General features: G+C 40.7%; 1 protein-coding gene across 6 annotated transcripts in view; it reads right to left on the reverse strand.

Moving 5' to 3' along the window:
• CORIN (corin, serine peptidase) overlaps window positions 1-16583 on the reverse strand; it is a 322793-nt gene that overhangs the window by 185627 nt on the left and 120583 nt on the right. For all 6 annotated transcript variants that reach the window (XM_008248589.4, XM_070068193.1, XM_008248573.4 and 3 more), the window contains one exon: window positions 5904-6105. In XM_008248589.4, the coding sequence (XP_008246811.2) occupies window positions 5904-6105 (202 nt within the window). The remainder of the gene's footprint in view (window positions 1-5903; window positions 6106-16583) is intronic.

Genomic DNA, 16583 nt, shown 5'->3' on the forward strand with positions numbered 1-16583 from the left:
AGATGATTCAGCACCTCCCCAAGATGGTATATTTTCAAATATTTAGGGGAGAACCTGAGAGTTGCACTAAAGGAGAAAAGGGTCTTTGGGTAGCAGGGTCCCGATTTTCAACCCTCCCTAGGAAAGCAGAACTCCTGCAGTTAACTCAGCCCACACTTTCTGAAGACAGATGGGTGACCCTGTGTCTTCGATGTGACCGATCAGGTGTCAACACGAACCCCTACAAAACCTTCAGGTGGGTTTTCTCATGATTATTTCCAAAACAGATAGTATCCCCGAGAAAAGTTGTGGCAAATTCAATTTTATCCGTCTTGTTTCTTGAGTTCGTAGATCAATGCTATGGGCCAATGTGCACCTTTATGCGGTAGGAAACCAGCCCACACTAAGAGGCCAGATTCCAACATCCATAGCAACTTTATCAGCCATTTTAAATGCCTCACCATTTCCTCAGGTGATGATTCTATATTCATGTAGTATTACCCAAAATGTTTTTAGTTAAGTTGGAATTTACTTCAAGGGCCTTCAGTCACTGGTTCAGTGTTTTCCCTATTGAACTATACAGATAAACAGTGCTCCCTCTTCCACACAATGGTCCAGAAGCATCGAGAATGGCTAAGGTGCCCCTACAGGATTCCACATCCTCCGTCTTCTCAGCTGGTCTTCACGTAGGCAGATTCTCAATCAGGATCCTGGTCTGTTTCCTCTAGACATGTTATCATGTTTTAAGATTCACATAAGAGCAGAAACAAGCCTAAAGCTTTCAGTGAGAGTTGAGTAAAACAATTTTTAACTGAGTGCATATGAGTCACTGTTACAGAGAAAGCACAGAGCCACCAGGCTAGTCTTCAAGTACAACCTAGAATTTCCTCATCTGCCATCTCCAGAATCCTGACAGTAATAGAGAAGCTCAAGTTAATCTATCTTAGCTGGCTATCATGACAACTGAAGCCGATTTAGAAGGAAACAAAGTCATCCATGAAAATATCACCTGAGTCATTTTAAAAATGCATTTCCTTTAACATACATAAAATCCGATTTATGCATAAATGTTTCAGGAACATGTCAATTATACAAAAGCAACATACCACTACAGTCAACATATTTTATATTCCTGTTAGACATTCAATAGGGCTCCCTAACTGATGATTATATTTATTTATTCCTTCATTCCAGCAAATATTTGTTGCATACTTATTTGTAAATCACTGTTCCAAACACTGAACATAAGTGACGTACAAAGTCATCAAGTTTTCTGCCACTGAAAAACTTAAAGACAGACAACACAGACAAGCACAAAGGACATAGCCATTCTGCAGTGAAAGATAATAGGAGACTTAATACATGGGAGGTCAGAGAAGATTTCTCTACAGAGATGTCTTTAAGCAGTGAACTTAGTGTCAGGTCGAAGCTCTTTCCAAACAAAGGGACATCATGACATACATGAAAAGGAAACTCGAGGGGCGCTGGTGTTTTGAGAAAACAGAATGGAAGATTAATGTGGCTTGGTCCATGACTCTAGAGAAACAAGGAGGACCTCACAAGAGTGGCAAGGAGTTTAGCTTGTAATCTAATGGAAAGCCCCAGAAAGGACAGAGGCAGGGGAATGGCACCATTCAACGTGTGTTTTTAATTATCACCTTGGCAGCTAAGTGGACAATGGATCAGAAGATGGCAAGAATGAGAAAAAATGCAACTCTTGCATTTCTGAAAAACACAATGAAGTTTATATCCTCCCACACTATCTGAAGACCATATCAATAATAGGAATGACTATTTTTAGAGAACTTAATATGTGTCAGATAGTGTAGCCCATGTACAAGTACTTGGTATAAAGCATTCCATTGAATACACATAGAAATACACACAATCCATATAAAGTGGGTGTTAACAATCCTCACTCTACACATAAACTGAGAATCCGGAAGAGAAATTAGTGTCTAAGGTCTTAGAACTGGCCATTGGCAGAGCTATGGGTTGAATTAGGCTTTATTTGCTCCCTAAACATTCAAGCGCATTCTCTCAAGTAGCCTAATTAAATTATTTCCAGTTAACATACATAATATACAATTTGAATAAAATATTGCTTTTAATGAAAGTTATTTGAGGAAACTCATCTGATCTTCACCTTGAACCCACAGGGATTGAGTACACTAGAGAATATTGTCCCCCAGTTGCTGGGTTTGACATGTAATTTTTAATCTTTAGTTACTCAGCTAGACAATGATTTGTTTTACTTCATTGACCTAGATATTAAGAATTTCTGCCAAGAATTTAGTGGAAAAATCAATACGTGAGGGTGGGGTGAATCCATAGCCAGGATGTCAGTTCCCTAACTTGAAGGCCTCCTTCCATGAGCATGGCATTTCTTTGCCAAGTAGAAGATATGAATGGGGTGATGACAGAGTCTCCAGTGAGTCATTTAGAAGCAAAGGCAAGGCTAGGTGCCTAATCCAAATTAGCTCCTCAATTCTAAAAAGGTTTCAGATCTCTTTGCAGTACTTAAACAAGGTGGGAAAAGGTGGTAGCCACATATCAAAAGCACATGATTGGAATATCTGCTTCCTCTTCCCAACAGTCTTTGTGTACTTAAGTATAAAAAAAATCTACGGGGGCTGGCGTTGTGGCATAGGTTAAGCCATCACTTACAATGCTGGCACCCCTTAGGGGTGTGGGTTCATGTCCCAGCTGCTCTACTTCCAATACAAATCCTAGCTAATGCACCAGGGAGAGCAGAAGATGGTCCAAGTGGTTGGGCCCCTGAGACACATGTGAGACACCTGGAAGAAGCTCCTGGCTCAGCCCTAGCCATTGTGGCCATTTAGGGAGTAAACCAGCAAATGGAAGATATCTCTGTACCTTTTTCTTTCTATAATTCTGCCTTTTCAAATAAATAATCCTTAAAAAAAAAAACCTACAAACTTCTGTTATTCTCCTAGCCCCCAAATTGTGAATTTCTCATGAGCTACTTGCTGAATCCCTTGTAACTCACATATTTCTAGGGTCACCCTAATGGCTTATCAGTTAAATTTCTATGTTTAAGATATTTATTCCATAAATTATACTCCCCTCAATTAGTACTTCAGTTCATACCCAATATACACATTTATTGAAAGCAATCTTGGTCCATGGTGGAAACCTGAAATTCACTGTTATACAATATAGTTACCAATTATCTCTGGTCTCATGTGAATCAGGTTAAAAATTATGCTATTTATACATCCCTTCCTAGTATTTTTAAATTTCATTTTAAATGTTATTAAGTAGCTATTTTCTCTAGGAAGAAAATAAGCAATTCTCCATTATGTGACTAGCAGAGGAAGCTAGTATAATGAATGATATAAAAAAAGTGAAATATAAGTATACTTGACTTTAGAATTATTTTCTACAATACATTTTACTCTTGTGAACTTATTATTCCTACTAAATTTAGCTTGCACATCGCATGCACACCAAATGACAGCAGGAAGTTCTGTCCGAATGCACAATTTTAAAACTAAATATAACAATGTAAAAATAAAAACAGGATACGGTCCCAAAGAACCCCTTTGTGTTCTTGACTACATGTCATTACTCTTAACAACAGAAAATTGAAAACTCTCATATTAATGCATTTATCAAGATTAACCAGGTCACAGAAACAAATTTTACCTAAAATTGCCCATAAAAGTATGAGCAAATTGACTAGAATTTTACAAACGATTTAAGTAGAACTTTAAAACTGACAATTCAAGAAGAGATTGAATTATAACAAAGAGGATGATCAAGTTGAAGTTAAAGCTTTCAGAAGGTCAATGTACTCTTTTATTGTCTTATTTATACACATACATGAACCTGTAGAAAGGGAAAGCAATGAGATGTGGGTCAAAATTAGGCAGCGATGGAATCAGAATCCAGCTCCAGAAGCTTCAAGTTGTCTTCCTAAGTTCCTGCTTTGAAGTCATTCAATATTTAGAGTACTCAGCACACATTAGAGCTTTCATGCTCATTTCGTTAGCATCACCTATCTTCAATTCACTATTTTATAATAATTGCTGAATTCACTGAGTTCTTTGTGAGAGCCAGGCTCTGTCACTTAATCATATTAACTTTGTAAAGTAAGCACAACTATTGTTGTCAATTTACAGATGAGGAGCTGCCCTCTCAAACCCTGCAGTGTTGAATGGTAGCCCCCAAAAAGACAGGCCCAGTCCTAACCCCTGGAATTGGTGAGCGTTATCTAATTAGGAAATTGGGCCTTTGTGGGTGTGTCTAAGAATCTGGAGATGAAAACGTCACCCTGGGTTATTTGGTGGGCCCTCAACCCAATGACAAGTGTCCTGACAAGAGAAAGAAGAGAAGACCCAGACACACAGAGGAGAAGGCTGCGTGAAAATGACAGCAGAGACTGAAGTGATGTGGCCACAAGCCAAGGAATGGATGAAACCCCCAGATGCTGGCAAAGGAAGGAGATTAATCCCCCCAACCCCACCCCCAGAGCCCTGGGAGAGAGCACAGGGATGCTGCACTTTAGACTTCCAGCCTCCAGTACTGTGTGAGAATAAATTCTGTTGTTTAAGCCACCCAACTTGTAGTCATCTGTGCCAGCAGCCCTAAGAAACTCACACAACCACGGTATTATACCACTACTGTCTAGGAACACAAAAGGCAGCTTTACCACCAGCCATATTTTAACCATGGGAAAGCCCTAGCAGAGTCTCCCCACTTTTATACCATGAAGGCGTGCTCTGCAGCCAATTCAGGATTGTGAAATGTTTCCCTGAATTCCATGTATGTTGACAGTTATTTATGTACTTCTACAATGCAGAATCTATTTTTATTCTATGTTGAAGCAATGACAATGCAGGCTTTTCTCAGTTAAAATAATAAATGTCTTAGCATTATTCCAGGCATATTTTACACACTAATTAAGTTAGTAGAAATAATATAGAACCTATTTGTACTTAGATGCAATTATTTCTAACCTTACTATTCTGAAAAATTCCTCATTATTCTAATTCAGAAAATAATTGATGTTCTATGTAGGTATACATTTAACACATGTTTTGAATTTTTTTAATGTATGCTTACTGTTTAAAATATTCCTTAATATACTTTTGGTTAACTGGCTCTTAACAAAAATTATTTCTAATCCTATTTGATGTTGTGCTGAGTAGTCTTTGTCCCTCACCCTGCTCCGAGTCCCCGCATTCACCAGAGCCATCCAAAACCCCATCAGCATGTGATTTAAATGATAACATTTGGGAATCTGGAGATGAGGCTATCTGGATGAGATTTTGCACCTTGTGTGCTCTGGTCCTCCGGTGGGAGCAAGTTCAGCTGGTTAGAGGTTCTGGCAGTGGGGAGAGTGGGAGGAGAGTGAAGCCAAAGTGTTTATTCCTTCTCTCCCATTGCAGGACTGAAGCGATGGCTGGGCTCCTCTGCCTCAGGTGGAGCAGCTGGCCTGTCAGAGACCCCCACTCACAGCCACAGCTCTCTACATGTGCTGCTGGCCCTTCTGTCCCTCAAGACTTGGCTGGGAGGACAGCAACCGCCTATCATGAAAGCATTGTTCTTCCCATCACTCACTTATCTCCTTAACACTGCACACACCTCCCTAAGAGTCTCTCCCATCCCCTTTACTGTGCTGTCTTGAACTAGACTCTCACTAGAAGAGCAAGTGAACATCCCTCCAAGAGCATCCATCTAACATATTGAATAATTTTTCCCCACAAATAAAAATTATTCCAGGTATGCAAAACATTTCTAATTTCAAAAGACTCCGACTGGATATGACTGACAGTTTTTTTCTTTAATAACAAAAGAAAAAAAAAAAAGGAAGGTAGTAGCTCGGGATGATCTTGTGCCTCTCAAGCACTTCTGCTTTAAGGGTCTATTATCACTAAAGGGGTTTGTTCCCCAAATACCTGTCATCACCATCAACGATGCACTCGGGGAAGGCGAAGCTACAGCCAAATAACATGATATGTTGGTAGCAACTGAGGCGATGGAGGTACATGAAGAACTTGAGGAACTTCTCCATCTGCACGTTTTTGATGATTGAGAAGACAGGCGTGGTATGGTAGGGCAGCATCTGACACTGGCTGTGGGGGATGCTGATGCAGGCACCTGGGAAGTAAAAGACAATTACACTTAAGAAGTGGACATAACAGAAATACGTTTGCAAGTTCACTGGATGTGACAAGGTAATGTACTCATAAGATTAAGTGTTTTATGCAAGTAAGAGTGATTATAAACATGCAACCATGCACACACAGGAAGGAGGGAGGGAATGAAATCAAGCCATTACTATTTACAGAGGGTGAACATTTTCATCCTAGGCAAATGTGTGAAAAATACACACTCTCTACATGCCTGGTGGGCATATAAATTGGCAGTCAATGTTTTAGATTAGAGGAAGGCAAGGCATCATGTATCAAAAAACTTCTCAAACAGGCCAGCATTGTGGCATAGCAGGTTAAGCTTCCACCTCCAATGCTGGCATCTCATATGATTACCATCTCATTGTCCGGCTGCTCCGCTTCCAATCAAGCTCCCTGCTAATTTGCCGGAGAAAGCAGAAGATGGCCCAAGCTCTTTGGCCTCTGTGCCCGTGGGGGAAACCTGGAAGCAGCTCTGGGCTCCTGGCTACAGCCTGGCCTAGCCCCAGCTGTTTTGTCCATTTTATGAGCAAGCCAACCGATGGAAGATCAATCTCTCTCTCCCCACCTCTCCCTCCCTCCATCTCTCCTCCTCTCTATGTAACTCTGCCTTTCAAATAAAATTTTAATTCTTATAAACATGCATTTGATGCTATGATGCCATTTCTCGATATTTATCCTAAAGGAATAATCATGGCTGTGAACATGGATTTATCAACAGTGATCTTTATCTCTGCATAGTTAGTAGTTTTTAAAGAAATAGAAATCACCTAGACATGCAATGAAAGTGACTGATTTAAAATATTATGGAGCCAATAATACAACACTTAACTCAGGTATGTGTAAGATGATTTAGAAATCTATGCAATCACATGGAATGCTGTTTATAATGTAATTTTAAATGGCAGGCCACAAAACCTTTGTATACCTTGATCCTGTTTAATTAATTTATTTATATAAAGGGAGCAGATTTCATGTATTTCATGTGCACAGTTTTAAGAATATAATGAGGAGCCAGTGCTGTGGCACAGTGGGTTAAAGTCCCTGGCATGCAGCATCGGTATCCCATATGGGCGCTGGTTCAAGTCCCAGTTGCTCCACTTCTGATCCAGCTCTCAGATATGGCCTGGGGAAAGAAGTAGAGGATGGCCCAAGGCCTTGGGCCCCTGCACCCATGTGGGAGACCTGGAAGAAGCTCCTGGCTCCGGATCGGTGCAGTTCCGGCCATCATAGCCATTTGGGGAGTGAGCCAGTGGATGGAAGATCTTTCTGTCTCTCCCTCTCATTGTCTGTAATTCTACCTCTCAAATAAAATAAATAAAAATCTTAAAAATAAAACCAGGATCTTCAATTTTTGAAATGCAATGGAGGCATTAATTCCAATTATTTAGAGGGGAAAATATGAGAAGAGAATTTTCAGCAATAATGGAAATATTTATTCTGACCACTACAGCATTCCAAAGTGAAGGGATTATTCTCTCCAAACAAAGATAGCTCCATTTTTTAAAAAAACACTTAAAATAAGGCTGTGTCTCTTATAAAATCCAACTAAGTCTTTAATCAGTAACAAAATAATTAGAATCTCTAGGAGCAGGCATTTTGTCTAGCGATGAAGACACTGCATTCCACATCTGGCTCCTGACCACTTCCCACCACGGCAAACCCCAGCAGGCAGCACTGATGGCTGACCTAACTGGGCTCCTGCCACACACATGGGAGACCCAGACTGTGTTCCAGCTCCTGGCTTCAGCCCCAGCCCAGCCCAGGCATCGCAGACATTTGGGCATTTGGGGAACAAGCCAGCAGATGGGAGTTTCTCACTCTGTCTCACAAATTATCTTTTAGAAAATACAACCTATAATAGGATTTTAACTTCCTACTTCAGACATTCAGACAGATCACACGTAGTATCTACTGCTGATTCCCTCATGGTCTCCTCCAGTTCTCCTTTTAAACTCATTTCCCATCTCACTTTTCTTCCAAACGCCTCTGAAAACCTCCCAGGCCACGCAGGAAACCTTTCCCCCAGTGACCAGATTGTAGCCATTAGTTCAAGAGTCTCACTCTCATGAAAAGATGCAACTCCCATTGTTACACAATACTCATCAATCACCCAAGATGTGCTGAGTTCAACGCGGCACATTCAGAATATGATTTCCACTTTCAAAGACAACCAGCAATGTGTGGAATTTCTGTATATAGACCACAGAATAGACATGGAAGAAAATTTAAGGGCATACCACTTTCTTTTGCCTCATCAAAATTCCAAACACAAAATGAGAAAGAAGAGAATTAGAAAGGAAGGAAAATCCAGATAAAAATAGGCAAAATGAATACGAAAGACATAGTGATAGTTACATGAATTCAATTTCACATAAGTTCTGGGGTAGAACATTCATGAAGATGAGGCTGGTGACACTCAAGCTGGTAAGTGAGAAAAATTAAAACATGTGGCAGTGTGAGGGAGCATTATGGGAAGTGAGAACGTACAAATAGACTTCAAAATGCCACAATCGTGCATAGTGTGCTATTAGCCAAGATCTTGCTCATAAGAGCACAAGTGAAAATTCTTCCCCATCCAAAATAGAGAATTACTTGTAGAAAATTCAGATCAAGTAAAAATTTATGGATAACCAACCCTGGGCCAGGCACTCAGATCCTCACGTTCATAATGATCTGCATTTCACCACCCAGTGAAGTGCTATCACATCTATAGATCACTGAGAAAACTCAATTTTGGATGGCTAAGGAAACTACCTGGGAACACATGGCCTTCATGTGGACATTCCAGATATGAAGACTGTGTCACAAGTAACTTCCACCTACAGCCCATGTGGGCTCTTATAAACAGTGTTATTGTCATTATGTAAAAACAGTTCTTAGGGGGATGTTGAGCCTTGCAGTTAAGATGCCACCACCCCATACTGGAGTGCCCAAGTTCAAGTCCCAGCTCCCATTCCCGATTCCATCTTCCTGGCATGCAGACCCTTGGAGGCAGCAGTGATGACAAGGAACTGGGATTTTGCCACCCGTATTGGAGACCTGGATTGTATTACCAGCCCCTAGCTCCAGCCTTTGCAGGCATCTGAGGAGTGAACAAGTATATAGGTGCTCGCTTGCGCTCTCTCCCTCCCTCTCTCATTCTCTGCCTCTGAAATTTAAAATGTAACAGTTCTTAAAATAACTCCTAGTGCTCCATTAAAAGGACACACTAAAAACATATCAAAATAGCTGCATTTATATTACTTTATTATCTGTATATGTATGTATACACATACACATCTGAATTTATATTACATTGTTTTCTTTAGAACCTATCAGCTTTTCAATTTCTGAGTACACCTGATCGTGGACTGTATTTGAAGCAATCAGACATCAAAAATCTCAGTCCCCCTACCACCATATAGCCAAGAAAACACTGAATATTAACAGATCATGTGAAAATATAAGAATAAAAGGCAAAATCATGTTTTTGGTAGCTCTACTAGTTTTATGGCAGTGTGATTTGCACAAGAGAAAAAAAGATACTCCCCTCTCTAATAGCTAATTCCCTCAGGAAAAAAGAATCTATGCTCAGGAAATGATCAAAATTACTAGTATATACACAAATAATGTCATATTTGTACAATGATTTTCCAGAGTTTTCTAAAGAGCTATCATTGAGAAACACACAGTTAATAGAACACATTCCTCATATATGAGGAAACTAGGTTCTCCTAAGTGCATATCTAGATAGAAAGGTGATGGACAGATGGACAAAAAGTAGGCAAACATACAAAAATTGATTTACAAAAGGACACAAGGACAGTAACAGGTCTTTCACCTCTTAGGGCAACACTCTGTCCACTATACCACAGCTGTCAACAACAAAAGATCTATCATTGACAAGAAATCCAAAACACTGAGAATTTAACATAGGATAAATCACAGGCACGATTTAATGAAGAGGAAGGACTCATTTCAGTGACTGAAAGATATGCAAGTTCCAGATTATTAGAGCAGAATACCTACAAAGACAAATAATAGGGGGGCAGAGCCAAGATGGCAGAATAGTAAAGGCATGCACTGATAGTCTGGGAAAAGATAGTTTAATAAAAGTGGAGTTACTGTAGTCTCAGGGAAAGGCTTGGGGAAAAATTGCAAAGGAAACTCTTCCAGATGTAGTGGATCTAGTGGATGTGACATGGAGGACCTATGGGGAGAGCAAGGATGCCCACAGCTCGGAAGCCCAGCCGTGGAGTCTGCACACCAGCACTTAAAGGGGAGGTGAGACAAAAACCTTGGTAGCCTGAGACATCGGCTGGGAAATGACAGAAAGAGCCTAGAGGGAACGAGGCTTGAAGCCCTGCTGAGGAAAGTTCACCAGGCTGACTGGAGGAGAGAAAAAAATAAATAAGGGGGCAGGCGCCGTGGCTCACTAGGCTAATCCTCCACCTTGTGGCGCCGGCACACCGGGTTCTAGTCCTGGTCGGGGTGCCATATTCTGTCCCGGTTTCCCCTCTTCCAGGCCAGCTCTCTGCTGTGGCCAGGGAGTGCAGTGGAGGATGGCCCAAGTCCTTGGACCCTGCACCCCATGGGAGACCAGGAGAAGCACCTGGCTCCTGCCTTCGGATCAGCGCGGTGCACCGGCCATGGCGGCCATTGGAGGGTGAACCAATGGCAAGGGAAGACCTTTCTCTCTGTCTCTCTGTCCACTCTGCCTTCAAAATAAATAAATAAACAAATAAATAAGGGGAACCGGCACAGACATGAGCCTCTCTCTCCACTCACCTTACAAAGCCGAGCAAGACAAAGAGCAGGCGCCATTTTGGACATACATAAAGCGGCGCCTGCCATCAGCCAAGCAGAAAAACCTGACTCTGGTGGGGAGAAACAACAGGAGGTTAGGACCTAGTGAAGGTGTGGAGCTAATGAACTGAGACTGAAAATCTGACGGTGGGCGAGAGAACTCATGGGGTACACAAACTTGGTAACCTTGGCAACCTGGTGGGAGACTGCAGAGAAATTTGAGACCACACTGAGGGCTTCATAGACCCTTTGTGTGGTCCTTGGGTTAGAGCAAACCAATACCCACAAGGGCCAGATTTCATACATCGACTACCCTCAATTCCACTCAGCTGTGTGGAATTAATCCCTTCTAAGTCAAAAAAAAAAAAAAAAAAAAAAAGAGTGAGCAATCAAGAGAGAGAACAACCTAGGTGAGTCACCTTTGGCACATCCTTAACCCTGAAGAACCAAACAGAGCTCTCTGGCCACACCGATCACAGCCTCTAAGGATCCATCAAAAGCAGACAGTCCACTTAATCTAGAGTCGTGGTATAATGAGAAAAACCACTACAGTGAAGAAACCAAAGAATATCTCCAAAATGCCAAACAACAAACGCAAATACTGAGGAAAAAAGAACAAGGAAGACACTATGATGCCCCCAAATGAACAAGACACCCCAATTCAAGATTATGAAGATGAGATAGAAGAAATGCAAGAAGCAGATCTCAAAAAATTGATAAGAACATTAAGAAGTTCTCAAAAACAAATTCTCGAACTACAGAAATCCTTAATGGACAAGATAGAAAATCTCTCTCATGAAAATGAAATATTAAGGAGGAATCAAAATGAAATGAAGCAATTAGTAGAACATGAAACTGTGAAAGTGACGAGAAATCATAATGAAATGAAGAATTCAATAGATCAAATTACAAACACATTAGAGAGCCTTAAAAACAGAATGGGTGAAGCAGAAGAGAGAATATCAGACTTAGAAGACAGAGCACAGGAAAATATACAATCAAACCAAAGAAAAGAAGAGGAAATTGGAAATCTAAAAAATATTGTCAGGAATCTACAGGATACTATTAAAAAACCCAACATTCGGGTTCTAGGAGTTCCTGAAGGCATGGAGAGGGAGAAAGGATTAGAAGGCCTTTTTAGTGAGATACTAGCAGAAAATTTCCCAGGTTTGGAGAAGGACAGAGACATCCTAGTACAGGAAGCTCATGGAACCCCTAATAAACATGACCAAAAAAGATCCTCACCACAACACGTTGTAATTAAACTCACCACAGTGAAACATAAAGAAAAGATCCTAAAATGTGCAAGAGAGAAACGTCAGATTACTCTCAGAGGATCTCCAAATAGACTCACAGCTGACTTCTTATCAGAAACCCTACAGGCTAGGAAGGAATGGTGACGTATAGCCCAGGGACTAAGAAAGAAAAACTGCCAGCCCAGAATATTATATCCTGCAAAGCTCTCATTTGTGAATGAAGGTGAAATAAAGACCTTTCATAGCAAACAGAAATTGAAAGAATTTGTCGCCAGTCATCCAGCCCTGCAAAAAATGCTTAGAGATGTGCTACACACAGAAACACACAAACATAACCATCAATATGAAAGAAGTTAAAGGAAGAAAACCTACCAATAAAAGATCATAGGAAGCTCAAAGCTTATACTAGAAAATATCTTTGGAAAAAAGGCAGGGCAAAGTTACTACTTATCAATAGTCACATTGAATGTTAATGGACTCAGTTCTCCAGTTAAAAGGCACAGACTGGCTGAATGGATTAAGGAACAAAACCCATATATTTGCTGCCTACAAGAAACACATCTTTCCAACAAAGATGCATGCAGACTGAAAGTGAAAGGTTGGAAAAAGATATTCCATGCCAACAGAAACCAAAAAAAAAAAAAAGCAGGTGTAGCCATTTTTTTTTTTTTTTTGGACAGGCAGAGTGGACAGTGAGAGAGAGACAGAGAGAAAGGTCTTCCTTTTGCCGCCGTTGGTTCACACTCCAATGGCCGCCACAGCCAGCGCACTGCGGCCAGTGCACCGCGCTGATCCGATGGCAAGAGCCAGGTACTTATCCTGGTCTCCCATGGGGTGCAGGGTCCAAGGACTTGGGCCATCCTCCACTGCACTCCCTGGCCACAGCAGAGAGCTAGCCTGGAAGAGTGGCAACCAGGACAGAATCCGGCACCCCGACCAGGGCTAGAACCCGGTGTGCCGGCGCCGAAAGGTGGAGGATTAGCCTAGTGAGCCGCGGCGCCAGCCTGTAGCCATCTTAATATCAGACAAAAAAGACTAACACAAAAACTGTTAAGAGAGACAAAGAGGAGCACTATATAATGACTAACGGTTCAATTCAACAGGAAGATGTAAGTATTATAAATGTATATGCACCTATACAGGGCACCAGTTTATTTAAAAGGTATGTTAAGGGACTTAAAGGGAGACTTAGATTCCAATACAATAGTACTGGGGGACTTCAATACTCCACTCTCAAAAATAGACAGTTCAACCAGACAGAAGATCAACAAGGAAACAGCAGATTTAATTGACACTATAGCCCAAATGGATCTAACAGATATCTACAGAACTTTCAATCCTACATCTAAAGACTTTACGTTCTTCTCAGCAGTGCATGAAACCTTCTCTAGGACTGACCACATACTAGGCCATAAAGCAAGTCTCAGCAAATTCAAAAGAATTAGAATCATACCATGAAGCTTCTCATACCACAGTGGAATGAAGCTGGATATTAGCAACTAAGCAAACCCTAGAGAGTATGCAAACACATGGAGACTGAACAACATGCTCCTGAATGAACACTGGGTCATAGAAGAAATCAAAAGAGAAATCAAAAACTTTCTGGAAGTAAATGAGGATAACAAAACAACATATCAAAACTTATGGGAACCGGCGCTGCTGCTCACTAGGCTAACCTGCCGCCTTGTGCCACTGGCACACCAGGTTCTAGTCCTGGTCCCGGCGCCGGATTCTGTCCTGGTTGCTCCTCTTCCAGGCCAGCTCTATGCTGTGGCCCGGGAGTGCAGTGGAGGATGGCCCAAGTCCTTGGGCCCTGCACCCCATGGGAGACCAAGAGAAGTACCTGGCTCCTGACATCGGATCAGCACATTGCGCCAGCCGCAGTGCGCTGGCCATGGCAGCCATTGGAGGGTAAATCAATGGCAAAGGAAGACCTTTCTCTCTGTCTCTCTCTCTCTCACTGTCCACTCTGCCTGTCAAAAAAATTATGGGATATGGCAAAAGCAGTTTTGAGAAGAAAGTTTATATCAATAGGTGCCTACGTCAAGAATTTGGAAAAACACCAAATATATGAGCTTACAACGCATTTCAAGGATCTAGAAAAACTGTAGGAAACCAAACCCAAATCTAGTAGGAGAAGAGAAATAATTAAAATCAGAGACGAAATCAACAGTATTGAATCCAAAAAATATTACAAAAAATCAACCAAGCGAAGAGCTGGTTTTTTGAAAAAATGAAAATTGACACACCATTGGCTCAACTAAAAAAAAAAGAAATGACCCAAATCAATAAAATCAGAGATGAAAAAGGAAAGGTAACAGACACCACAGAAATAAAAAGAATCATCAGAAATTACTACAAAGAGTTGTATGCCAGCAAACAGGGAAATCTATCAGAAATGGATAGATTCCTGGACACATGCAACCTACCTAAATTGAACCATGAAGATATAGAAAACCTAAACAGACCCATAACTGAGACAGAAATTGATACAGTAATAAAGGCCCTCCCAACAAAGAAAAGCCCAGGACCAGATGGATTCACTGCTGAATTCTACCAGACATTTAAAGAACTAACTCCATTTCTTCTCAAACTACTCAGATCGAAAAAGAAGGAATCCTCCCAAATTCTATGAAGCCAGCATCACCTTAAACCATAAGCCAGAGGAAGATGCAGCATTGAAAGAAAATTACAGACCAATATCCATGATGAACATAGATGCAAAAATCCTCAACAAAATTCTCGCCAATAGAATGCAACAACACATCAGAATGATCATTCACCCACACCAAGTGGGATTTATCCCTGGTATGCAGGGATGGTTCAATGTTCACAAATCAATCAATGTATACACCACATTAACAAATTGCAGAAGAAAAACTATATGATTATCTCAATAGATGCAGAGAAAGCATTTGATAAAATTCAACACCCTTTCATGATGAAAACTCTAAGCAAATTGGGTATAGAAGGAACATTCCTTAATACAATCAAAGCAATTTATGAAAAACCCACAGCCAGCATCCTATTGGATGGGGAAAAGTTGGAAGCATTTCCACTGAGATCTGGTACCAGACAGGGATGCCCACTCTCACCACTGCTATTCAATATAGTTCTGGAAGTCTTAGCCAGAGCCATAAGGCAAGATAAAGAAATTAAAGGGATACAACTTGGGAAGGAAGAACTCAAACTATCCCTCTTTGCAGATGATATGATTCTTTATTTAGGGGATCCAAAGAACTCTACTAAGAGACTATTGGAACTCATAGAAGAGTTTGGCAAAGTAGCAGGATACAAAATAAATGTAGAAAAATCAACAGCCTTTGTATACACAGGCAATACTATGGCTAAGAACTGCTAAGATCAAACCTATTCACATTAGCCTCAAAAACAATCAAATACTTTGGTATAAACTTAACCAAGGATGTTAAAGATCTCTATGATGACAATTACACTTTCTTAAAAAAGAAATAGAAGAGGATACCAAAAAATGGAAAAATCTTCCATGCTCATGGATTGGAAGAATCAATATCATCAAAATGTCCATTCTCCCAAAAGCAATTTATAGATTCACTGTGATACCAATCAAGATATGAATGACATTCTTCTCAGATCTAGAAAAAATGGTGCTGAAATTTATAAGGAGGCACAAGAGACCTCGAATAGCTAAAGCAATTTGTACAACAAAAACAAAGCCGGAGGCATCACAATACCAGATTTCAGGACCTACAATAGGGCAGCTGTAATCAAAACAGCATGGTACTGGTACAGAAACAGATGGATAGACCAATGGAACAGAATTGAAACACCAGAAATCAATCCAAACATCTACAGCCAACTCATATTTGATCAAGGATCCAAAAGCAATCCCTGGAGTAAGGACAGTCTATTCAATAAATGGTGCTGGGAAAATTGGATTTCCATGTGCAGAAGCATGAAGCAAGACCCCTACCTTACACCTTACACCAAAATTCACTCAACATGGATTAAAGATCTAAATCTACAACCCGACACCAAATTATTAGAGAACATTGGAGAAACCCTGCAAGATATTGGCACCGGCAAAGACTTCTTGGAAAAGACCCCAGAAGCACAGGCAGTCAAAGCCAAAATTAACATTAGGGATTGCATCAAATTGAGAAGTTTCTGTACTGCAAAAGAAACAGTCAGGAGAGTGAAGAGGCAACCAACAGAATGGGAAAAAATATTTGCCAACTATGCTACAGATAAAGGATTAATAACCAGAATCTACAAAGAGATCAAGAAACTCCACAACAAAAAAACAACCCACTCAAGAGATGGGCCAGGGACCTCAATAGACATTTTTCAAAAGAGGAAATCCCAATGGCCAACAGGCACATGAAAAAATGTTCAAGATCACTAGCAATCAGGGAAATGCAAA

Source organism: Oryctolagus cuniculus, chromosome 2, assembly GCF_964237555.1.
Source record: "Oryctolagus cuniculus chromosome 2, mOryCun1.1, whole genome shotgun sequence".
In the NCBI taxonomy this organism is placed as follows: domain Eukaryota; kingdom Metazoa; phylum Chordata; class Mammalia; order Lagomorpha; family Leporidae; genus Oryctolagus; species Oryctolagus cuniculus.